This window comes from Eschrichtius robustus, chromosome 13 (assembly GCF_028021215.1).
Source record: "Eschrichtius robustus isolate mEscRob2 chromosome 13, mEscRob2.pri, whole genome shotgun sequence".
Taxonomy (NCBI): domain Eukaryota; kingdom Metazoa; phylum Chordata; class Mammalia; order Artiodactyla; family Eschrichtiidae; genus Eschrichtius; species Eschrichtius robustus.
The window spans coordinates 27899376-27923754 of record NC_090836.1 but is presented as its reverse complement, the minus strand read 5'-3'; the positions used below and the strand labels follow the sequence as shown (position 1 = coordinate 27923754).

At 38.0% G+C, this 24379-nt stretch overlaps 2 protein-coding genes and 1 long non-coding RNA gene across 7 annotated transcripts in view; 1 reads left to right on the top strand and 2 right to left on the bottom strand.

The window, feature by feature from the left end:
- LOC137775235 (uncharacterized) overlaps positions 1-563 on the bottom strand; it is an 85626-nt gene extending 85063 nt beyond the window's left edge. The window contains exon 1 of the long non-coding RNA XR_011075989.1: positions 143-563. This is a non-coding gene — a long non-coding RNA (uncharacterized lncRNA). The remainder of the gene's footprint in view (positions 1-142) is intronic.
- YARS2 (tyrosyl-tRNA synthetase 2) lies at positions 64-23665 on the top strand. Of its 3 annotated transcripts, none has more exons than XR_011075987.1 (6): positions 64-851; positions 1704-1871; positions 7274-7429; positions 7740-7910; positions 8519-8796; positions 23129-23665. XR_011075987.1 is itself a non-coding variant. In XM_068560908.1 (5 exons), exons 1-5 carry the CDS (start codon positions 70-72, stop codon positions 8676-8678), a joined length of 1437 nt encoding a protein of 478 aa, XP_068417009.1. In that variant the 5' UTR covers positions 64-69; the 3' UTR covers positions 8679-10744. The 3 variants fall into 3 exon arrangements, 1 of the variants encoding a protein (XP_068417009.1); XR_011075988.1 differs by lacking the exon at positions 23129-23665 and adding an exon at positions 12873-13656; XM_068560908.1 differs by lacking the exon at positions 23129-23665 and having other exon boundaries at positions 8519-10744.
- Positions 10302-24379, bottom strand: part of DNM1L (dynamin 1 like) — a 71070-nt gene continuing 56992 nt past the window's right edge. Inside the window, exons 10-20 of one of the 3 annotated variants that reach the window (XM_068560905.1) lie at positions 21052-21172; positions 20665-20820; positions 20345-20434; positions 18862-18954; positions 16059-16115; positions 15295-15372; positions 14962-14994; positions 12615-12791; positions 12347-12456; positions 12057-12216; positions 10302-11764 (exon numbers count right to left, since the gene is read on the bottom strand). In XM_068560905.1, the coding sequence (XP_068417006.1) occupies positions 11708-11764; positions 12057-12216; positions 12347-12456; positions 12615-12791; positions 14962-14994; positions 15295-15372; positions 16059-16115; positions 18862-18954; positions 20345-20434; positions 20665-20820; positions 21052-21172 (1132 nt within the window). In that variant the 3' untranslated portion in view covers positions 10302-11707. The remainder of the gene's footprint in view (positions 11765-12056; positions 12217-12346; positions 12457-12614; positions 12792-14961; positions 14995-15294; positions 15373-16058; positions 16116-18861; positions 18955-20344; positions 20435-20664; positions 20821-21051; positions 21173-24379) is intronic. The other 2 variants (XM_068560906.1, XM_068560907.1) reach the window with 2 other exon arrangements.

The following is a 24379-nucleotide window of genomic DNA, read 5'->3' as shown; positions in this document are numbered from 1 at the left end:
TAGGAGGCGGGCACTGAGGGGTGTGGTGGGCCTCTAAGATCCCAGCATTCCCCTCGTGCCGCCGCTAAGATGGCGGCGCCCATCTTGCGGTCCTTTTCCCGTGGCCAGAGGCTTGGTACCCCAGGCCTGTCAGGAGGCTTACCCTTGGGGCTGCGTGAGGCCCACTCGGGCGCTCAGGGGTTGCTGGCGATGCAGAAGGCTCGGGGTCTGTTCAAGGAGTTCTTCCCTGAGAGGGGTACGAAGACAGAGCTCCCAGAGCTCTTCGACCGTGGCACGGCGGGCAATTTTCCCCAGACCATCTACTGCGGCTTTGACCCCACGGCCGACTCGCTTCATGTGGGGCATCTGCTGGCGCTTTTGGGCCTGTTTCACTTCCAGCGAGCGGGCCACAACGTGATCGCCCTGGTGGGAGGCGCCACGGCGCGCCTGGGAGACCCAAGCGGCCGTACCAAGGAGCGGGAGGCGCTGGAAGCAGAGCGCGTGCAAAGCAACGCGCGCGCCCTGCGCCAAGGGCTCAAAGCCCTGGCGGCTAATCACCAGCAGCTCTTCGCTAATGGGCGGACCTGGGGCAATTTCACCGTGCTGGACAACTCGGCGTGGTACCAGAAGCAGGACCTGGTGGACTTCCTAGCGGCAGTGGGCGGCCATTTCCGCATGGGCACGCTGCTAAGCCGGCTGAGCGTGCAGACTCGGCTCAAGAGCCCCGAAGGCATGAGTTTGGCAGAGTTTCTATACCAGGTGCTCCAGGCCTATGATTTCTACTACCTGTTCCAGCATTATAGATGCCGGGTCCAGCTGGGTGGATCTGATCAGCTGGGCAATATCATGTCCGGATACGAGTTCATCCACAAGTAAGCGCCTTTAGACCTGGAGAAATCCTAGGCCAAATAATTTACACACGAATAGCCTGTGTTGCATTGTGAGGATTGTGGAATGACGCCCTTCGTTCCTGCCCTTGTTGGTTCTATCTCCATTAAGGGTCCGTAATGGGATTAATTTAATATCACTGGCTAATGAGAACTAAAGGGCTGAATTAATGGTATTAGGTATGGGACATATTATAGAGCTCTGCAGGAAATAGACCCTCCTAGTCAGGATTCGGATTGTATGTGTTTGCTGCTTTTAAGAAGCTTTTTCTGTGTTTCTGATTTGAAAGACTGCTTGTCTTCATTTATAACCTGAACGTGACTGGGCCTCCTTGAGTAGTCTCTGCTTTGCTCTGCACCTTCCGTGAAGCTAAGTGTTAGTCATTGGTTGGCATCTCAAAAATTTTTTTTTCAGCGCCCAATATTTGGCGAATAATGTAGATTTCAATGGCACTTTCTTGAGGGAGTTGAACTACAGGACTAGCTCATGTGCTACTGATTTTTAAAATCCCTTTAAGACACCTCTTTTAGTGTCTCTACCTGACTCCTCTTTACCCAGTTTTCTCTCCTCTTCCTACCCAACCTTTAAAAATGTCTAGGCCCCAGTTATGCAGCACTTCCACTTGGCTTGCCCAGAGTCACTGGTTCAACTGCAGTTCAGAATGACAAATGTCAAAATAGAGTGCTGTGAAAGCAGTAAGATGGACAAGAATCCAGGTTTACGAGGTCAAGGAAGTTTTCTTAGAGCAAGAAACCAGACTGAAATCTGAGAAAGATTAGCAGAACCTACCACCACTTGAGCTTAAAGCACATAATAAAGTTCTTCTTTATGCATAGGTTGACTGGAGAAGATGTATTTGGAATCTCTGTTCCTCTAATTACAAGTACAACTGGAGCGAAACTGGGAAAGTCTGCTGGCAATGCTGTGTGGCTAAACAGAGATAAGACATCTCCTTTTGAATTGTATCAGTTTTTTGTCAGGCAGCAAGATGATTTGGTAGAAAGGTGAGTTCTTAATTGTGTGCTGAGAAAAATTAAGTTCATTAAAGCTCATGATAAATTTTAGCCATTGAATCTCTCTGTACCCTTCATAGTTTTTTGGGTTTTTTGTTTGTTTTAACGTAGATTCTATTTAAGGCTAGTACATCACAGAACATTGTAGTTAAACACTTTTTGTTGGTTAAAGCAGAAAACCACTGTGGGTGCTAGAAAACTTAGAGCCAAGTTTGTGATCTACATCTAGCAGGTTCTTAGGACATTATTGCTTGCATATTCTAGTTTTTTACTCCTTTCATCTTAAACTTGACTTTTATTTCACCTTTGTCTCTAAAGTTCCTTTTCTTTAACATAAAAGAAGATCCTTTTGAGGGTCGTTTTTTAAAGTGATTTTCTCATTAATTCACAATATCTTAAACTCTTAGAAGAATGTAAATTAATGAGAAATACACCTGCAACAAAGAAAAAGTGAATTTTTCAAAAAAATATCATTTGACATAACTATCATCAAAATAACTTAGGAATAATTCTTAAAAATTTTTAAATGTATAATACTTGCCTGCAGAACATTAAAAACCGCTACTGAGCAAAAATAAAGAACTCTGCATGAATGGAGAGTTCTCTTGGAGGGTAAACGCTTGAGGATTGCCAGAGGTGACCAAAAGTGGGATCTGGGTGTGTGCATAACAGTTGGTATATATGGTAGGAAGGCCCAGGAGGCAAGAATTAAACAAGATGAGGGCCTGGAGCAAGAGTTCAGTCCATTTGGGGGACCACTTGCCTGAAACTAATTTCAGGAGTGTCTCTTTAAGGAGGCTAATGATGCTCAGTGAGGCCAGCTGCCTGGGGCTATAGCCTAGATGGAAATTCCTAAGAATATTACTTGGAGAGCCCTTTGTTTAATCTCTGGAGAGGTAAAGTGGGTCAGAGTCAGTAATGTCTGGCGATCCAAAGGAAACGAGAATAAATTTAGTGAGGAAAGAGATTTGGGAGTTGCCCAAAGGAGTCCCGTGTAAGTATTAATGACTGTGAAGGCATATCTGGAGGCCCCAGGAGAAGGGGGCAGTGGCCAGTGAAATCAACCTGCCAGTGGGAGCATGGTTGGTCTCCCCAGGGAATATGTCCCCATCTGGATATCCTCCATTGTTTGGTTTGGGAGCAGAGAATACAGTCATCTATCACAACTTTGGCTGCTGCTGAGGAGATGGGAAGTCCCCTCAATTAAGCCCAAGCTGTTAAGGCATTAATTCCTTGGTGACCCAAGGTTGTGTGGGCCCATTTTTCAAGCTGGTAGGAAGGGTCTGTGCTGGGCAGTGTGGTGGCTTAGTGAGGGAGTCTGCAGTAGTGTTGAAAATGGCTTCCAGCATAGAGCAGGTAATCTAAGCGGAAACGTAAGTAATAATGATAGGAATTGGGGACTCCTTCCATGTCTGGGCCAAGTGGGCTTGTCTTATATGAGAAAACTGTCCCTTAGCCATTGGCCAGACGAAACCGCGAGGCCATTAGCAATAGCCCAGGAGCCTGTGAAAATATGGATCTGCCAAAGGCCTCTTTATGGCTCCCTAAGGGCTAAGTGAACAGCTACAAGTTCTGCCAACTGGTCTGAGCCGGGACTGCCTTCTTCAATTAGAGAGGTGCCTGAGACCGGGGGAATGCTACAGCCCTCCAGCAAGCTGCAGTGCATACATGGTGGTGCTGCCGTTGGTGAAGAATATGGATTCCCTGTCCATCTCAGACAGTTGGTCCCAGGGGGCTCCCCAAGCAGCCAGAGGAAGAGGAAGGAGCTGATCATGAGGGAAGCTACACCCTCCTGTAATTTTTTTTTTTTATTTTTCAGACATATAATTATAACTCTGAATCATAATATAGTTTTCCCTACTTTTTTATTTATTTATTTATTTTTGGCTGTGTTGGGTCTTTGTTGCTGTGCATGGGCTTTCTCTAGTTGCAGTGAGCGGGGGATACTCTTCGTTGCGGTGCACGGGCTTCTCATTGTGGTGGCTTCTCTTGTTGTGGAGCATGGGCTTCTAGGCGCACGGGCTTCAGTAGTTGTGGTACGTGGTCTCAGTAGTTATGGCTCCCGGGCTCTAGAGCGCAGTCTCAGTAGTTGTGGTGCACGGGCTTAGCTGCTCCCTGGCATGTGGGATCTTCCCGGACCAGGGCTCAAACCTGTGACCCCTGCATTGGCAGGTGGATTCTTAACCACTGCGCCACCAGGGAAGCCCCCTCCTGTAATTTTTAAAGGCTTTGACATCAAGGTTAGCCCTCTCCTGAAGGTACCATTTTCATTTTACCAAGGAGGTATCAGTTGTGGTGTTAAGCTCCTGCCGGAGGCATCTCTAACCCAGGGCGTTAGGGAGTAGTATTGATTGGGGGCCAGTTAGGACCTCAGTTCCTAAAAGAACCCAGTAGAATCCTTTGGGGTTAGGCACTTAATCCAAAACCCCATAGGAAATCAGGTAGACTTATGTTTGGTCCAGAGACTCCAAGGAGGCATAGTCAGATATGGTCAAGCACTGACTTGGAATGTGGAGCCAGGTGGGACTAAAGGTAGGGCTCGTTGGACTGCCTGCTGGGCAGCTTCCAAAACACATTGCTGTGCCTCACCCCAGTGGAAGGTGGCAGACTTGCATGTGATTGTGACTGTGGCAAAGAATTAGTGAGCTGTGAGGGCATTGCCTCCAGAACATGAAAAGGCCTGGTACCTGTTATATCTGAGTACAGTGGTGGTTTAATGATGAGTGATTTCTTCCATGTATAGGAACACTGTCAGTGCTCTCCAGTGCCTTTTGAATGGTTTTGACAGTCCCAGTAAAATGTAGGAGCACTACCCCGTGATTAGAGGGAGCATTTTGTAAAAAGAATTCTCTGGACTCAGAGTCAAATGGGACTTCTTCAGGCTTAGAATGAAGAGGGGGTCACTTGAGTGAGTCTGGTCATAGAAGTGATTAAACCCATTGGACCATGCCACTTTTGCACAGAAAGAGACAGGCCTAATCTCATGTTTTCCATTCACTGTGAGCCTTGGAATGTTGGTACTCAGCAACACTAAGCAACACCCAGGAAGCATCCATAAGGGTTCTGTATTATCAAGGAGCTGGTGTACCTCCTCAGGGGTCTTACGAGGCATTGGCACAAGATGTTCAGGACATTTATATTTGTCCATTGTTTAGCAACATCACACCAGGTACTGGACCCACGATACCCCATTGAGTTTGGGGGACAAAGAGTGACAGCAAGCCTCGGCTGTATTTCCCCTTTTGCTCTGCCAATAGTTTCCTGTTGCAAGGCTATTCCATTCATCCAGGTTAGGAAGTGTAATCCCATTATGACCCACCAGTCCCAGGGGGAGGTCTCCCTCCTCCTTACCTATGGGAATTATCCTTTCCTCTGGCCTTTAGCTCAGAGCCTCAGCTTGGGCAGTGATAATAGCCTTGGGGTCCATTCTACCCTCATTAGCTTTCCTTGGCCTTGAGATGTGGAGGACCTTCATGTACATTAGTACTCAATCAAGGTCTGTATAATTTGTGGTCTGATCATCTCATTAGACCATATGGCCTTGATCACTGATCACGCTGCTCTGCAGAGATCATTGAATTATGGCAGCAGTGACGTTTTGGGATGGATACCACTGGCAGCACAGCAGAGGCAATATGCAAAAGACATAATAGAATGATAGACCTCCAGCATGCATTGCTGTCCTCCCAAATGGTGTTGCCCACCTGGGTTAGCCAGTTAGTAAACTAGTCAAAGCTAAAGGGCAATCATGCAGTCCTGCCAACTATGCCATTGCCAGTTGTTGTGTGGGCCTCAGCCTGTTGGTAGTGATACCATGAACTAGAAATGCCTGGGGGTGCTCACCTCGGCCCATACTACTTGTAGGAGCCCTCACAGACATTTCCTGGGCCAGAGTCAACCTTGTGGCTGGACCAGCGCTGTGGTCCTTATGATTGTAAGAGACATCTCAGCAATAATCATCAGGGAACTTTAAAAAAAGATTTGTTACTTACGGTGTCTGAAGGGCACATGGCACTACAGGGGCTACACAGTGAGTCAAGGATAGGGAAGGAGGAAGCATGGACCCAGAGCTCTGCCTTTATTGGGGTGCCTAGGATTTCGCAGGTTCACTCTTCACTGGCTAATTTAAAACGTAGAGTGAGAATTAGGGAGTGGGAAAGGTGAAGAGGGGTCACTCAAGCAGTCAGTTATCTCGGTTACCCAGGGCTTTCTGAAAGGGGACGTTCATGAGTGGGGGCAGCGTGGTTCCTAATCTGGTTGCTTTGGTACTAGCCGTGTCATACATGTGGCAGTGTGCTTATTCGAGATCGATGTCTTTGAAATGGATACCTTGGCATTAAGCAATCAAAAGCTTAATGTCAAGCACTTACATTACAGGTATAGAACCACTTGGAAAAATACGTGGCTGTGCCTACTCAGGTCAAATACTCATGACTTGTGATCAGCAGTCCCTCCCCCTGGGCACATCCCTAACGGATGAGTGCACATGTACACCAAGAGAAATACATGGGAATAGTCATGGCAGCACCATCAACCACTGTCCAAGAGTAGGAACAGCACAAATATCCACACTAGAATAAATACATTACAAAGCATTCATAACATGGAATGTGTACTCAGCAGCTGTACACACAGCAGCATGGGTGAATCACCAACATAATGATGTACCAAAGTAACCAAAAAAAATATATTCTGTATGATTCTGTTTATGTAAAGCCTAAAAAGAGGCAAAACTAAGTGATGCTGTTTAGGGAGGCATATTGAGATGGTAAAAATATACAGAAAAACAAGGAAGTAATTACCATGAAAAGTCCGAAGAGTGGTTACCTTGGAGGGGTGAGGGGATTTGGGTAGGAGCAGTGTTGTATACCTAGACAGGTGATAGTTACACAGCTGTTTGCTTTATGATTCATTAAACTATATGTCTGTTGTTTATTTCTCTATGCTTTTCACCAAAAATAAGATTTTAAAAGATGATACATATAAAATATTTGTCAGTTTTTAAATTACAGTTTTTATTTATGGGTACATACACAGAAAACAAAAATATAAAAACATGCTTGGGAAGGATGCCCACAAATTTAGATTAGTGGTTGTCTCTGGGGCAAGAAGGAGAATATATATGAGGTGGATGGGGCCCTCATCTATATCTATACTATATTTCATGACTTTTTTAAAAAGGAAGGATTTGAAACAAAGATGGCAAAATAGTAACATCTTCAGTCAGGGTGGTGTGTGTATTATTGTCATTTTGGGTACATTTCTGTATGTTATATTTCATAATTAAAAATAAATTCTAAAGTAAGCAGGATGTTCTTTAAAGGGTAAGGGAGCTGGAGATAAAAATTAGGTATGTTATATAAATCTAACGGGGTTTTTTTTTTGTCCCAAAGGTACCTGAAGCTCTTCACTTTTCTGCCCCTTCCAGAGATTGACCACATAATGCAGCTGCATGTCAAAGAGCCAGAAAAGCGGGCTCCTCAGAAACGACTTGCTACAGAAGTAACAAAGCTTGTTCACGGACAAGAAGGGCTGGACTCTGCTAAAAGGTGGCCTCTTAGAATAATGAACTTGATTAATTAGTTCAGAGACTGGAGAACACTTGGAGCCAATGTTTTAGAGTCATCTTTTACCACTAACAAGGACTGTCAGTGTTAACTGCTTTAAAGTACTAGCCTCCATTTACTAGAAAGAAAGATTATCCTGAATTAAGCTTATAAATTATACAAGATCAGTGTTGCTGTTTGAAAAACTTTCCATCTGGAACATAATGGGTACTTCATAATTGGTTTTTGGGTGTTAGAACACGTGTCTAAGTAAGCACTCAACATGATGTGGCTCTCAAAATGTGTTTTTCAGGTGTACACAAGCCCTTTATCATAGCAGCATAGAGGCACTGGAGGTCATGTCTGATCAAGAGTTAAAAGAATTGTTTAAAGAAGCTTCATTTTCTGAATTAGTTCTTGACCCTGGAACAAGTGTCCTAGATACGTGCCGCAAAGCAAATGCCATTCCAGGTGGCCCCCGAGGGTAAGATTATTTAACTTTTAGGTTCACAGTTATAATTCACAACCTGTGTTTCCAGAGGTGGTGTTTTTCCTGATAATGGCATCTCATTCCTTGTAGAAGTTAAGTTAGTCTGAGAATAAAGTGAAAATTGAGTACTTACTGCTGAAAATACCTTAAATTTTCTTTAAAATCTAGTATTACTATACTCTCTCTTATTAAGTCTAACCTGGTCAGTTTTTTCTCCAGCATTGGAAAAGGCTTACGTTTAAATGACCACTATTGTATAAATACACTGGGATCAGTCAGCTTAGGGATGGTCACAATTTGAGATCACCAGAACAGAGGCCCTAAGTAAACAGATTCACACACCCCTCTCACATTCAGTCTGTATCCTCTTTATTCTGGGGAGTAGTGGGGTTGCCCAATCTATTTAAAATATTAGTTGAATTTCTCCTTTAGAACATTAAAGGGGAGGCAGAATCTAATAAACATGAAGATAACAATTCAGTGCTAAATGGTTTCAGTAGGAGAGCCTTTGAAATTTAAATGAAATAATGATGTATCTGTATTATTGGGAGCGGTCAACAGTGATTAGATTTATCTAGTTACTGAACATTTTTATTTTTCAGGTATCGGATGATAACAGAAGGTGGAGTCAGTATAAATCACAGACAAGTAACAAATCCTGAGAGTGTTTTAGTTGTTGGACAACATATTCTTAAGAATGGACTTTCGTTACTTAAAATAGGAAAAAGGAACTTCTACATTATAAAATGGCTTCAGCTATGATGAAAACTCCTTCCAGTGGTTCAAACTTATCCATCATTCATTCTCAAGATGTACGAATTTATACCTTCACTTATGCAACTCAAAGACAAAGAATGCAGTGTACTCTAGGCCTCACAGTGTGAGTAATTTCATTATTTATATAGGTTGGTTAAGTTTGTGTAATAGTGGGATATTTTATTTCCTGATCCTTAAACATTAAGGACTACCACAGAAAAGCATGATTTCTAGGGTTAATCTCTTTTAATAATTATGCTTCATGAAAAACTAAATGCTGTCTTTCCTATCCTGTCCTTGCTGTTTTTAAGATGAGGAGGAACAATGAAAAAGAGGTAGTATAAGTAATTGTGGATACTTTTATATCAGGTGTGTATCTCATTAGAGGTTTTTTGTTGTTTAGGAAAGCAAATACAGCTCTCCATAAAAAGGGAGAAAAGTTAGAGGAAGCCATAGCTGGCATTAGAAGTTACAGTAGAAATAGTTTCTTTTCAAGGAAAAGAAAAGTCAGTACTTGACTTCAGAAAGTTTCTAATTCAGTTTTCCAGTCCCTTGACTCTGTTTCCATAAAATTAAATTTACTCATAGCCTTGTTTTTTTAAATTCAGTAAAAAAAGGTAGCGATGTCTTATAAATTTATCAACTTTTAAATTAGTTTTAAGTTTCAACTTATGTCCCCAAGCAGATTGCAGCTTGAGATGAAGTGAAAAGTTAAGTAACCAACAAGATAAAATAGAGGCAAAATATATATACTAAATATCTAATCATTTGAGAATATCAAAAGAGATTCCAGTAAGGGAAGTTTTCAGGTCAAATTTAAAGGATTTGGAATCAAGACTTAGTTAAATTAAGCTCTACATTCTTTAGGCAAGTTGATTCTCCAGAACTATTTCCAACATCTGAAAAATCGAAGGTAATAGCACCCCTATTTCCCCTGAGCATCAAGTGAAGCACAAACATACACTCAAAATGGTTTACAATCAGATGTGTTCTAGAAAAATCTTACAGGCAGCAAAGCATGGCCTTAGAGTTCAAATTCTAGCTATTTACTACCTGGATTACTTGGAGCAAGTCATTATCTTCATATGCAAAAAATGGAGATGTAATAATACCTCAGTCAATTATGAAAATCTAAAAAGAAGAAAGTCATAAAACTTTCATACAGTATAAGCTGTATTGCTATGTTCCAAAGTAGACTTATATGTTAAAAAAGCTATAGTTTATCTAAACCTTCTTCTGGGAGTAAAGTTAGGAAGAATTCATTTATTGACAAACTTTAATGTCACTTCATACCAGCAACTTTATTTACATAGTAAGAACATACAGGTATCCATTATAAATGTCAGAGATCATCTCTGCATTTCAGAACTTTACTCAGTTTAAGTGTCAACAAAAGGAGGTTTTCTCCTTGCATACCTCTTATCTCTGTTTTTCTTTGTACACGGTGTGTAGTACTAGCAAGTGCATTATCATAGCAGGTAATGTTTTCAATTTGAAATTTGCTGGAGAAAGGTGCATTGTAAGTTTTCTTCCCCCCTTACAAATTAAAAAAGCTAGACTAGAATGGAAGTCATCTGATCTATCTGAAATAAGTAAATCATGGATGGCTATAATTTCAAAACTAATGTTTAATAATGGCAGAGTGATTTTAAAGTATGCTCATAAACATTCTGGAAGCATGTATTCTATGAAGATGGTACTGCTAAGTATAAGTAGTACCATATCATATCAGACTGAATCTGTTTTTTTATGTTTGAGATCAGTTGCTGAGTCTCTTGTCTCTTAGCACAGTAAATGGGTGCCATTAGCTAAGAGTAACAGACATATTCACATGTTCCTGCCAGTAGTCCTTCATAAATGTCATAACTTAAAAATAGACTTAATATCTGCAATTATGTAATTTATCATTTTAAAACTTATAATGTAATTCATATCAAGAATCACCTGGGGAATTTTGGTAAAATGTGTATATGTTCTAAACCTTACTCCCAACCCCCTGAAAGCCTTTAGGAGTTATGTGTGTGTGTCAGGATGTTTTTCTTTAAATAATAAAGCCCCACCATTACTTTCTATTCTAATGTACTTTGTTGGTGTGAAGCAAAAGTAACTATTAACAACTAATAGGAAGAAGATACACTTAAAATCACCACAGTATTTGGTTTTAAGTCCCACCTCCAAGTGAATCTTGAAGCGTGGTCAGAGGGCTCCAATTTAAAAATGTATCTGAATTATTACTATTATATTTGAAAACCAAGGGGAATTTATTAGGACTTCTGAAAACTAAAAGGAAAGATGGTCATTACCAAGTCTTACTAGATAATCAAGGCTAGATGTTCTTAATGCAGGAAAACATAGTTCATGCTTCCAGGTTTAAGTAAGATCAAAGATGATATTGTAATTTTTAACGCACCAGGGGAATGTGGACCCAGAAGTGGAAGGACTGTAGCTACACATTATGCACATCACATCATTGTCAATGTTACAGATCCTCTCGTGTGTTCAGCTTTCTTACAAACACATCAAAAGTTTCAGAGAAGCTCAATAAAACTAAATCAAAGAACAGGTGGAATAGTGACTGACTACTGAGTAACTTGTCAACCCACCTCTTTCAAAGCCAGTTCGGTTTAAATAATAGTGCATGCATTATAGTCGTATGACATGGTGTCTTGGTGCATTCTTCTTGAAGGGCTATGGCAGCAGCTTTAAGACTACTAGCAGATTACACAGGTCATCTTATCCACAGACAAACTGCTTGTACAACTAGAACTATTAACAGTTCTTTTTAAGTTCAGATGAAACTGTCACAAGACAGACGATGTATTTTATATATACTAGGAAATTTTAGAAACAGCCATTTATTATTTGGATTAAATGTGTGATTCGTTCTGCAATACAGAGTATAATTTTCAGTTTATAGCCAGTCTTCACATGAGCAGATTCATACCATTGCAATACACAGGAGTTCATAAATAAAATTCTACTCAAGTAGGCAGTAACTAGCAAGTCAGTGGAGTCTCAGTATTACATAGTTCTCTTCACCAAAGATGAGTCTCTCGGATTTCAGCAATAATTTGACTGGCTCCTTGTAATGCCTGCATTAAAGAAAATTATAAAAATTATAAATGCTTAAGTTATAATAACAAGGAATATCAAAGAAAGAATCTGAATTAATGTGGGATAACCTCTCCACTTTATATGTGGTTGATTTATACTAACCAGTATCTTCTCTGAAATTTGAATCTAATCAAGTGCCAACAGAAAAAAAGATTAGCCATCATACAAAGACTATATATGTGTATCTCCAAGGATCAGAATGCATTTTAAACAATAAATGTTTATACCTACAACCCAAGTAAGAAAATTCAAAAAAATTCACAGTAATACCTTTAGCATATCAGCTGCTTCTTTCCTGCGCTGTGCCATGTCCTCGGATTCAGTCAGAAGATCATCCAATAAGGATGATTTATACAGCTGTCCTACTAACTCACTCTGAAGAGTATCTTTTACATGATTAACCAAAAAGTGCATTACTGCCTTTGGCACACTGCAAAACAATCAGGTAATCCATTTGATTTAGAATAAAAACCTAAATTTTAAAAAAATGTGTATTTTCAAAATAGATTATGAAATCATCTTGCGGTATTCTAGTCTGATTTATATAACATAGTACTAACCTGTCTTGAATATTCTTTCTGACAATAAGAAAATAAGATTTGATGAGTCGTTCAATAACTTCACAGTCTCGCTGTTCACGGGCAGATAGTTTTCGTGCAACAGGAACTGGCTAAATGGAGGGAGGGGGAGGAAAAAGTTACTTTTGTGCCATTTTGAAATGACAACATTTAACATTCAAAAAGTTTTTGAGACTTCAGTTCCTTTTGTCTTTTAAAGTGTTTTCCTGGTAATTTGGTTATTTGTCCTCAAGCAAATTCTGCAGCTTACCACATCCAGCAAATTCACAGCATGGCCTTTTTGTGGACTGGCTGGCATAATTGGAATTGGTTTTGATTTTTCCTCAGCTAGTAACTCCTCAGCTTTTGAAGTTTTCAGCATTCCTCTCCAGTTGCCTGTTGTTGGTTCTTGAACACCATCTCCAACCCCACCACCTCCAGATGCAACCTGAAAAAACGTGTTCCAAAACCTATACCAACCATATCAAACTGATATTAACTAAACAAAGTTAATTTCCTTTGACAGCAGTCAAGGAGAATACACATCCAGTAACCATCTGGAGTTTAATCTATTCAGAGAGATGGCAGGGTCAGAAAGAGATGATGGGTGGCATGTATAACTGGAACCCTGAGCTGTCTAAATAAGAGGTTCGGACTTCCCTGGTGGTGCAATGGTTAAGAATCCACCTGCCAATGCAGGGGACACGGGTTCAAGCCCTGGTCCAGGAAGATCCCACATGCCGCGGAGCAACTAAGCCTGTGCACCACAACTACTGAGCCTGAGCTCTAGAGCCCGCAAGCCACAACTACTGAGCCCTCGTGCCACAACTACTGAAGCCCACGATGCCTAGAGCCTGTGCTCCACAACAAAGAGAAGCCACCTCAGTGAGAAGCCCACGCACTGCAACGAAGAGAAGCCCCCACTCGCCGCAACTAGAGAAAGCCCACATGCAGCAACGAAGACACAACACAGCCCAGAAAAGGTGTATTTGTAAAAAAAATAAAGAATGGCAGAAGTAACACTGTGGTTTATAAATAAATAAATAAGACATTCTGTTGTAAACTGTTTGCAAGGCCTCAGGCAGTATATTTTAAATTCCTTTTTTATTATTTGCTAACTTCTCAAAATTCTTCCTCTTCTCCAACTCCTCTAACACTAGAGATTGTGGAAAAAGTAGAAGCTGCCCTTTAAAACAGGACTGCTCATTAAAAGCACAAGAAAAACCAGAACTGCTATTCACATTATTTCTTCGAAGTAACTTTAAACACTGTTGAACTATGATCTCTCTGAAAGTTCAATGAACTCATTCTCCAAAACTTAAGACTTTATTAATTTCTCAAATCAGTTTATGTTCCTAATAGTCAATACCATAGGATAAAAGTAGAAATCCTTTACTTGAGAAAGGATCTGCTGAAAAAAATCTAGCGCTACCATTAATCACAAGTGCTTTTGCACCTTCTTTTTTAGGATATCTGTTAGTCTTGATTTCTAAAAGAAAAATAACTGTTTAGGATAATGGGGAAAACAGTAATTCGTCAACATTTAAGAGATGTTTTTAGATGTTCTTTAAGATTTTACAATCTAAAATGGAGATAAAATGGCATCCAGAATTATAGATGGAAATAAAAATGGCTTATATAAATTTAACAGAGGAGTGTTACAGCAATGTTAAAAAATGTATTGGGTATCAAAAAAAAAAAAAAAATTAAAAAAAAAAAAAATGTATTGGGTATCATTCTGAATCAAAACACTGTCCAAAATTTGTCTTTAAAATGTAGTTAAGATAATGTATATCAATATACAAGTAGTATATTTATACATTACTTTTTAAATGAATGTATTTTTAAATGCATGTTAACTATACGTGAATGATAGATCATATGAAATCTTAAGGAAAGTGAGCAAATTCAGAGTGATACCAGGAGTTAAATAAAAAGCAATGATTTAGATGGTTCTCTTAAGACCTTGGCACAGTGGGCTGAGAGAAGATAAGACATTTATAAGGTTTTATTTGAGGTTCAGAATCTTAAACCTGGACAACAAGTAAGGAAAGGAGCTAAATGGCAAAAAAAAGATAAAAATAAGAATGGATCTGAATAACTTACAGATTATTTAATTTTTTTAAAGTTTATCAAGAATTGGCAACAGTCTCAAACTCTCACAGCCCCCCTGTTTGTTCTGAATTTGCTTATGCTGTTGAGGCACATGTTAAACTACTAAATATATTTAGGGTGAAAAGAGCAAACTGAATGAAAGCATAAGAAGCCTTAGAGGATTCTCCATTAGCACTGGACAGATCTCAGAACCTTTAAAGAGGAAAAGTCCAAAAGTACAGTTTCCATCTCCAGAATTTTAATTCCCTACCAAAATATTAAATTCAACACTATTCTTGAAGGTAATAGAAAACAGTGGGAAAGGCTGTTGTTATTATTTAAAACAATGTTGAAACTAGAATTAATACCATCTTAGAAGTTAGTTAGATAAGAGGAACATTAAAAACATAACACAGACAACAAGAGATAGATGCCACTGTTACAAACAAGTTCTTCAGTGGTTTTGAAGACAGTTTTGGTGAGAACCAAAGGTACCAACGTTTTCATTCTGAAGCAAGACTCACATTTTTAGTTTCTCTTCTGCTGTCCTGAATTAACTGTTAAAAGATACGTTAAAACATGCAGTTTAACGAGCAAAATTTAAATACCAATGGCTTGAAAATTTCCTCTTTAAATTCTTTTTCTGTGTGCATTGTCTATACTGCAAGCAAAAGCATGTCAACAATAATTTATTTTATGAAGTATACATTGTTAAATGATTTTAAATTTCTATTAGACTAAAATTTGACCTTAGCACAATATCCCATATTAATATTCTGCTGTTCAGTGTATTGTTTCCAGATGATTATGTTGCACCAAACTAGGCATGCAGGCTTAGATTAAGAATCAGAACAGACCTTGCCATCAGCCTCAGCAGAAGCAGCAGGGGAGGGCTCCTGGGAGGCAGGTGCCAAAGCACTTGGAACTTTAGAAGACTAAAGGCAAAAAATGCAGGGAAAAAAATCAAGGATGCCAAAAATGCATTCAGAAACATTCTATAAATATGAATTTTCCCCTCTGTATAAAAATAGTAAAATAACATGAAAAACAAAAGTAATGGGACATAAAATTAATGTTTATTTTGCCTTATTTCCTGTACTATTGTCACCTTTGTTTAAGGCTTTCTTCAGATGAATTCCTAAGAAAAATCCAAATCCAAAAACTTCATTTTGATTTTTGGAAGTTGATAAGATCTTTTCTGGTAAAGAATTCAAAGTAACAGATTTTTACACAAAAATTTTAATATATGCAACTATTACATGTAACTAAAACCTGGTATGTACATAATGTCATCTTCCCTCTCCAAAAAAACCTTCTTGTTATAATAAAGTCATTAGTCATTTCACCTAATTTTACAACGTTGATAAAGTCATTGAATTTCTGTTAAAGCCTTGATATTTAAAATCCACCTTTAAGCATTTATTCCTATGTATTCAAAATATTTTATCTTTAAATTACTCAAAGCCTATTTTTAAACTTGCATACCTTTACTCAAACAATGAAATAGTGCCAATGGAATATTAAAGTGAGAAGAAAAAATTACTCCTAGAACTGAGTAATATTCTGAGGCTTACCAATCCATCTTTGCATATTGGGAATATGCTTTAAAAACATTTTTTACCTTGTCTCGTGATACAGCTGAAGGTAATTCTCTTGCTAGCCTGTTTCTCCTTTGTTCCTATAAAACACAACCAAGCAGAAGATTCATGATTATCAGAACACAGAGATGTAAGCCTACTTAAAAAAAAATGTTCAGCTTAATTGAAAAGTGTGAATAACTTACAGTATATCCTCTCACTGTTGGGACTCATGCCATAATTATATTTTAAAACAAACAAGAAATCATTTAACCCAATGCTTCTCAATCTTTTTTTCTGCCCCAACACACCTGAGGGATATAATACAACGTCAGTAACACTGGCTTCCTGTACCAGTGGTTCTCAAGCGGACCAACATCATCTCTGCCTTTCCCACCAAGTTAAGAATCACTGATTTAAACTGTTCCCACATTAAAGTGTACATAAGCCTTCAGCATACCATATAGAATTTGAAGTACACAGATCACAGAAAAATTAAGCAAAACCTTTAAAAATCATTCTAACCTGCACACGTTTGTGTTAAATTTACACGATTCTCACAAAACCATAAATATCTATAAGAGTGTTCTGTTTTCTTTATCCTTAACTATCTCCAGGAAATAAATGTAATGCTGAAAACTGACAGTCCTTTCTGTAACCTGGCTAATTTAACAGACTGATCACCTGCCCACTCTTCTAATCTGCTAATGTTAGCCATGTAATTATGGTACTGAGCTAAAGCAACTGTAAATTCAAATTAATAGGTACTGAACACCTACTGTATGTCAAGCACCATGATAGGTGCAAGACTATGAAAATATAGAAGGATGTAGGTATTAATAGTGGCTCTCTCACAGGCAGCATCAAATACAGTAGAAAAGTATTTACATTAAATGAAGTCAAAATGCTCCTGAGCAGAAAGCATTTCATGAACACTCAAACTTGCAAAAAGGTGTAAATTAACAAAGCTTCACAATGATGTTTCTGGGTAAGAAAATTTTTTAACAGAAATTTTACCCACTTTTCATTTATCCAGTGATAAAAAAATATAGCAGATAATAAAAATATATGGATTTTAACGATCTTCAGAATAAAAAGCATTTAAATATACATATTTATTTATTTATTTATTTTTGGCTGTGTTGGGTCTTCATTTCTGTGTGAGGGCTTTCTACAGTTGCGGCGAGCAGGGGCCACTCTTCATCGCGGTGCGCGGGCCTCTCACTGTCGCGGCCTCTCCCGTAGCGGAGCACAGGCTCCAGACGTGCAGGCTCAGTAGTTGTGGCTCACGGGCTTAGTTGCTCCGCGGCATGTGGGATCTTCCCAGACCAGGGCTCGAACCCGTGTCCCCTGCATTGGCAGGCACATTCTTAACCACTGCGCCACCAGGGAAGCCCTAAATATACGTTTTGAAGAAGGACACAAAGCAAAAGGCAGAGGAATCTAGAGACCAGAAATTCTCACCCTAGTCTGTTACCAACCATTTATGACCTTAGCTGGCCCTGGAGGAGACCTGGCTTACTTGCTTTGTTAACTATATGGGTTACCAACTCTTAAGCCCCAGTTTCCTAGTCTATTAACATTACCCTCATAGGGTTGCTGTAAAGATTAAATGAGAATATCCACATAAAGTTCTTTGACACATAGTCTTAAAACCAGAGACATATTCATTTGTAAGAAAAATACTGATCTGAAATCAGTGACCTTGTCAGTATTAGAAAAACTGTTCCAGACACAAATTTTCCATGAAGGCTTCAATGTTACAAGAACTAACTCCTATCTTAAGGTAGTGTCTGCATGCTAATTTTTAACATAGTAACTATTATCTAGTCTACTTTCTGAGTGTTTTAAAGTGCCTTACTTATATGCATTTTGGAATTTTTTCTGTCTTTTTTTTTCTGGCCGTGCCACACAGCTTGCAAGATCTTACTTCCCCAGCCAGAGATTGAACCTGGGCCACGGCAATTCCCTGGAATTTTTTTCTGACAATAGGAGTCACCTCAACTATGGAGCTAAAAAACAGTTCCCTGTACCTGTTAAAGAGAAGATGCCCAGCAAAATAAGCACTAAAGTAACAGCTGTTATCATCTGTGGGTCTCAGGTTCCTCATCTGTTTAACCAAAGGGTCCCTTCCAGTTTAAACCCAGGGTCCCTTCCAGTTCCCAAATTCCACGTTTACAATATTCTCCCCACCCATATGCATAAGAGGAAGTTTGATACAGAAGGGACTCAGTTCTTACTGGACTACAGAATTGCAGAAAATTTTACTGTTTTGGATAAAAGTGGCAGAGAAAAAACTGCATCCAGATAAATCGCTCTATCCACCAGCCTTCGCTCCATCTGAGCTATTATGCAACCTACAATGTTAGCCTCAAATGGAAAAAAAAAGGATCCATGAAATACAGGAACCACAGTAATGGTGAAACAGTACTCTGTCTTTCCAAATTTACTATAATTTAGGTAATTCTTGGAATGTTTCCTTCACAGCTTTCAGAGTCAAATGAAAACAATTTTAAACATCCACTTTGTTTTACATACTTCAGTCTAATAAACTGCAACAACAGTTACTGAAATGGAACCAGGCAGTCCTTCAACACTAAATCAATGAGTCCCAGATCATCTCCGAGTTACAGTTTCACAAGCAGAAAATGAGAACAATACCTCCAGGTGGTTTTGAGAATTAAATTTAAGAAAACAATGTAATGCCCTCAGCATACGTCTTAGCATATAACAGACAATAACATGGTGCATATATGTCTTATAGTTATTCCTTGCCCAGTAAATTTGATATAACTGAGCTAAAATAGATTTTCTCTCTCAAAAAAGACAAATTCGAATTGTATTTACCTCTATATTATTGTTCATTAACCCACAAGCATCAGCAAAGTCTGGATGTTTTGTGTTGATATAAGCCAGTTCAATTGCCACTAAGTTATGGACCTAGAAAAAAATAAAATTAGGCTATATATAAAATATGCCAACCTAATTTTACTTAAGGAAACATATAAACTTATTAAACAGATAATTCTAAAAGACAGTACAGGACACTGATGCCTAAATAAATACTTGATAATTATACTCCAACTGACAGAGTTTATACCAAATAGCAATTTGCTCTATCTTTTGAATTATCTATATTTTAGCATCTAAGATTGCATTTCTGACACTGAAGTAGTTAGAAGTATTTGTTAGGGAAAAAAAAAGTTATCTACCTGATGCATATCTAACTTCCAAGCAACTTTGCTATTAAAACCTTAGATCATCCACTATTCCATGTCAAAAGTTCAGGTTCAACAATAAGAAAACATTTCATAATCAGATGTTAGTTAAAGATGTTAACTTTATTTGGGTAAAGGATACATTTAACGACCTGAGATAATGATTGATTAGCCTTAATTATGAAGCACCTAGTTTAAATATATGTGGTTCAAGTCCTAATTGGGACAATAATCAAAAAGGAAAGTTGAAATTAATTTCTCTAGCGCTGTAGAGAGATTAAACTAACTCCTTCATTTGCACTGTCCTAACAAATCTTAGGTATCAGAACAGCACTAAAAGATCAAGAACCAGTGAAAAGTATTTATTTAAATGAAATTCCAATGATTCTGATATCAGTGGGTAGAGTCTGAGATCAGGCTAACCATGTTCTTACTCATTTCAATCTGGTGGTTATGCTTGCTAGGGAAACAACTAAGCAGCAGCACTTATATTCTATACTTCCAAGGATGGTTTTGTACTCTTTAAGTAAATGTCCATTGGGGCTCACCATCCGGAGCCAAAGACCCAAATGCACTTTTAGAGACCAGAAAGGAGAAAAAGAAACCAGCCAACAATTAGAGGCATACGGACAATTTCAAATGCTTATTCCATATTTCTGCCAATTTCAGGATTTTTATTTTTAAGGATAGCAACCATGATATTATGGTATTAGGTCATCAAACAAGGAAACTGTACAAATGGCCAAATTACCCTGATGTACATCAGAGTTAAAAAAAAAGAGCTTGCTATATGAAGGCTCAGTTTACTGAGGCTGAAGATAAAACTAACTTTCCATTAAATCAGTGCTGCTATATAATAAAGCAAAACTATTCACAATCCTCAATGATAACTCCATTTTCAGGAAAATCTGTGGCTGCAGGCTAACAATGATTAAAATATGAAGAAAAATGCATTTTATACCAGAATTACTGAAGTTTCCTTTGAAATAAGACTGAAACTCGCTTCTTTTTCTTTTCAATACACTGGGAATCATTATGCCTAAATTCATAAAGCTGTACAAAATAACTTATTAACAGTGATTATTACAATGATTTATGAAATAATAGCTCACCATTTCATTTGTAACAGGCAACCGTTTACGAAGAAGACAAGTCACTACTTCAACTATGGCATCATGAAGTTTAGGGAACCGCAACAACTCCTATATGTGGTGGAAGAAACAGTCTGTTTTGTTTAAAGGAAAATTAAATAATCATGAAGTACTGAATCAGATTTGGAAGCTACATTTAACTATACTATTTCAAATCACTTTTATATAAGGGAACTACATTTTAACTTTTAGCCCATCTTCTATATTTCCTCCTTCCCCTTGAAACCACCACCTCATGTCTTTTACTACTTAATCTGAAACCTGTTACATTTCTCAATTACCTGTGTACTGTAATTGCTACAGTGCTGAATGATCCTTTGCATTTCTTCATGAACCAGTTCCACACAACGGAGGCTGGGCTCTTCCAGACGTTTGATTTGCCGTTTGACCAGTAACTCAAATGAAACTTCAGGCACAAACAAAGCAGGACGAGGACCCTAAAAAAATAAAACTATGAGCTCTTATTATAGCCACATATAATTTTGGTTCTTCCCTAAGTTTAAAATAAATCACGTTTTTGGTATTCTTCATAAAAAAGCACTTCGTAATTTCAAGAATGAGAGCAAAATAACAAAGTGTACAATTCATTAAAAAAAGATAGAGTTATATGGATTAAAAAATAATCTTTAACCTCATTTCAAAAAATTCTAAAGGTTAAGCATACTCACAGTTGCATTTCTAATGGCAGTCAAAATGTCAATAGTGTTAAGGCCACCTAGTGGGTCAACAGATTCTAAGGTTCGCCCAAAAGTCTCATGGAAAATATAACATATTCTAGCACCACCGCATCTGAAAGGCAATGAAGTATATGACTTCTAGTATTACTAAAAGGGAGGAAGCTACAAGTTAGAAGTCTCTCTCTGTAAGCTTTAAGACTGTCTCAGATGAACAGTCACACTTAGACCATTTTCATGTGTTCTCAACTCCATTATGAACCAGTTTCTCTAATTTTTTTAATGGGGAAAGGAGTCATTTCACAAAAGGCATTCACATATGCACATGCACACTGAGTAACTGTTCTTTCAGAAAACATCAGTTAACTAAGAACTACTAAACATTTTTCTCTGCCCTAGTTTTCTTCAACTAGACTATGAGCTCCTTAAAGATAAGAAACAATGTCTTATTTCTATTTATTCACAATCTAGAGTCGAGATCAGCAAACTTTTTCTGTAAAAGGCCAGATAATAAATACTTTAGACTTTTCACAACTCTGTCACAACTCGCCAATTCTGCCATTGAGCACAAAAGCAACCACAGACAGTATGTAAACAAATAAGCACAGCTATGTTCCAATAAAACTTATGTCCACTAAAATTTGAATTTTATATAATTTTCGTATTACAAAATATTCTTCTTTGAATTTTTTTCAACCATTTAAAAGTGCAAAAATCATTCTTTGTCAATGGGCTATATATAGTTTGCCTATCCCTGCTTTAAACAAATTAAATCTCTGGGCCTACATACTGGACACCTTGTGTTTCCTATCTTAATGACTAGAAACCCTGGTTATTACCTTTTATTTTTCTCATTCAAGTCTAGTTGAAAATTTACAAATACATTTATATCTCCCCAAATCACCCCATCTTCTCTGTTTTCACCATCACTATTCACTACTTTCTTACAGTAGTCTAGGCAGAAGATACCAGCCTAACATTATGCTAAGTGAAATAAGCCAGACACAAAAGGACAAATATTGTATGATTCTCCTTATATGAAATATCTAGAACAAGGAAATTCATAGACAGAAAGTAAGAGGTTACCATGGGCTGGGGGAAGAGGGGAACACAGAGATATTGCTTATTTGGATACAAAGTTTCTGTTGGGGTGATAAAAAATTTTGTAAATAGATACTATTTGATGGTTGTACAATACTGTGAATATATTTAGTGCTACGTATTATACTTTAAAATAGTTAAAGTTACCAATAACTGGTCTCTCTGCCTCCAACTTTTCCCTTCTCCAAATAGTTTCCATAGTGACCAGAATATCCTTTTAAAATGGGTTACTCCTGTGACCAAAAGTGTTTTATTTTTTTATAGTAGGAAGTTCTTCAAATTCTGAAGATACTAGACTTTCCAGTCTTGTTCTTAGACACCTTTCCTGCCTTACCTCCTGTTACATCCCATCATTGTATATGCCATTCTCCAAATTCTCCCTGCGTTAATCTTTGCTCTTCCAAAGCCTAAAATACCCTTCTACTTACTGCCTTCCCATACTCTATTCAGAATCCAACCCAAATGCATTCCTAACTATGGAGCTCCCCCAATCCTTGAAAGAAATGAAAGTGGTCTCTCTTCAATGTTCTAATAAGGCTTGATTAGGTAATTACAAAGATATTGCTTAATTAACTACTTATAAAATTGTCCATATATGTTATATGCACTTTTCTGGATATGTATTATATTTAATAAGAAGTATTTAATTAAAAATTATACTCCTTTTGCCACCTAATCAACCCTTGTGTTACCTTGACCTACCTTATCCACTGAACTCTTTAAAGGTTTATCTTAGTAATCTTTATTTCCCTTAATATGCATACATTTAAAATCATTCAGTAATTAGTTTGTTAAATATTCTATGGCATTAACTTACATAGAAGGCTACCTGAGTCACATGAAAGTACATAGAACTTTATATACATACATACAAACACACAGACATGAAGTATGTGTATAACTGGAGAAATCTGAATAAGCTGTGTGGATTGCACCAATGTCCATTTTCTTGCTTTTTATTGTACTACAGATATGCAAGATGTCAACGCTGGGGGAGATGGGGTGAAAGGTGAATGGGACCTCCCTGTACATTTATTTGCAACTTCCTGTAAGTCTATAATTATTTTTCAAAATTAAAAGATTTTTTTAAAGGTGAGAGTTTAGAGAAATGGATATTCTTTTATACTGCTAGTAGTAAAACAATACAATCGGGCTTCCCTGGCAGTGCAGTGGTTAAGAATCCGCCTGCCAATGCAGGGGACACGGGTTTGAGCCCTGGTTCGAGAAGATCCCACATGCCGCGGAGCAACTAAGCCCATGCACCACAACTACTGAGCCTGCACTCTAGAGCTCGTGAGCCACAACTACTGAAGCCCATGCACCTAGAGCCCATACTCTGCAACAAGAGAAGCCACCGCAATGAGAAGCCCACGCACCGCAACGAAGAGAAGCCCCCGCTCGCCACAACTAGAGAAAGCCTGCGCGCAGCAATGAAGACCCAACATAGCCAAAAATAAACAAATAAAATCAATAAATTTATTTAAAAAAATACAATCTACTAATAGTATAATAATAATAAGAGACTTTGAGGATGTTATACACCCTTTCATCTAGTAATTCCACTTCTAGAAATTTAACCTAAGGGTTTACTTGGATACATGGCCCAAAGATAGTCCATCACAACATTGTTTATATTTGTGTATAACCGAAAGCAAACTGTCAATAGTAGGGGACTGGTTGAACAAATAAGAGTGTATGTCTAAAAAGTAAAATACTATGTAAATCTTAAGACTGAGAATACAAATATACAATTACTACTAGTTGTTTGTGACATGTTGATTTAAAGAAATGATTCCATAGCATCTGATTTTTAAAGATGTGTATTACAGGCAGTTATAGAAGCTTTATAGAAGCATAGAAGTTTTATAGAAGCATAGAATAATGTCTAGATTAATGCCAAAGTAACAGGGATTATTTCTTAATGATGGAATTAAAAGCAATTTTGTCCTTATGTTTTACTCTTTTTACTTATCTGCATTTTTGTATTTTTTCATGAACAACTATATTGTGTGTATTAAAAAAACAAACAATTTTTAAATTATGAAAATTTTATAAATGCTTATCAATTAAAGTCTTGTTTTTAAAGAAAGCCCTGAAACTTTTACCGTGCTTTACATAATTTATAAAGCATTTTACATACATATGAGACATTATCTACCATTTCTACAAAATGATATTCCTGTTTTACAGATAATAAATTACAATCAGATAATCTCAGAGT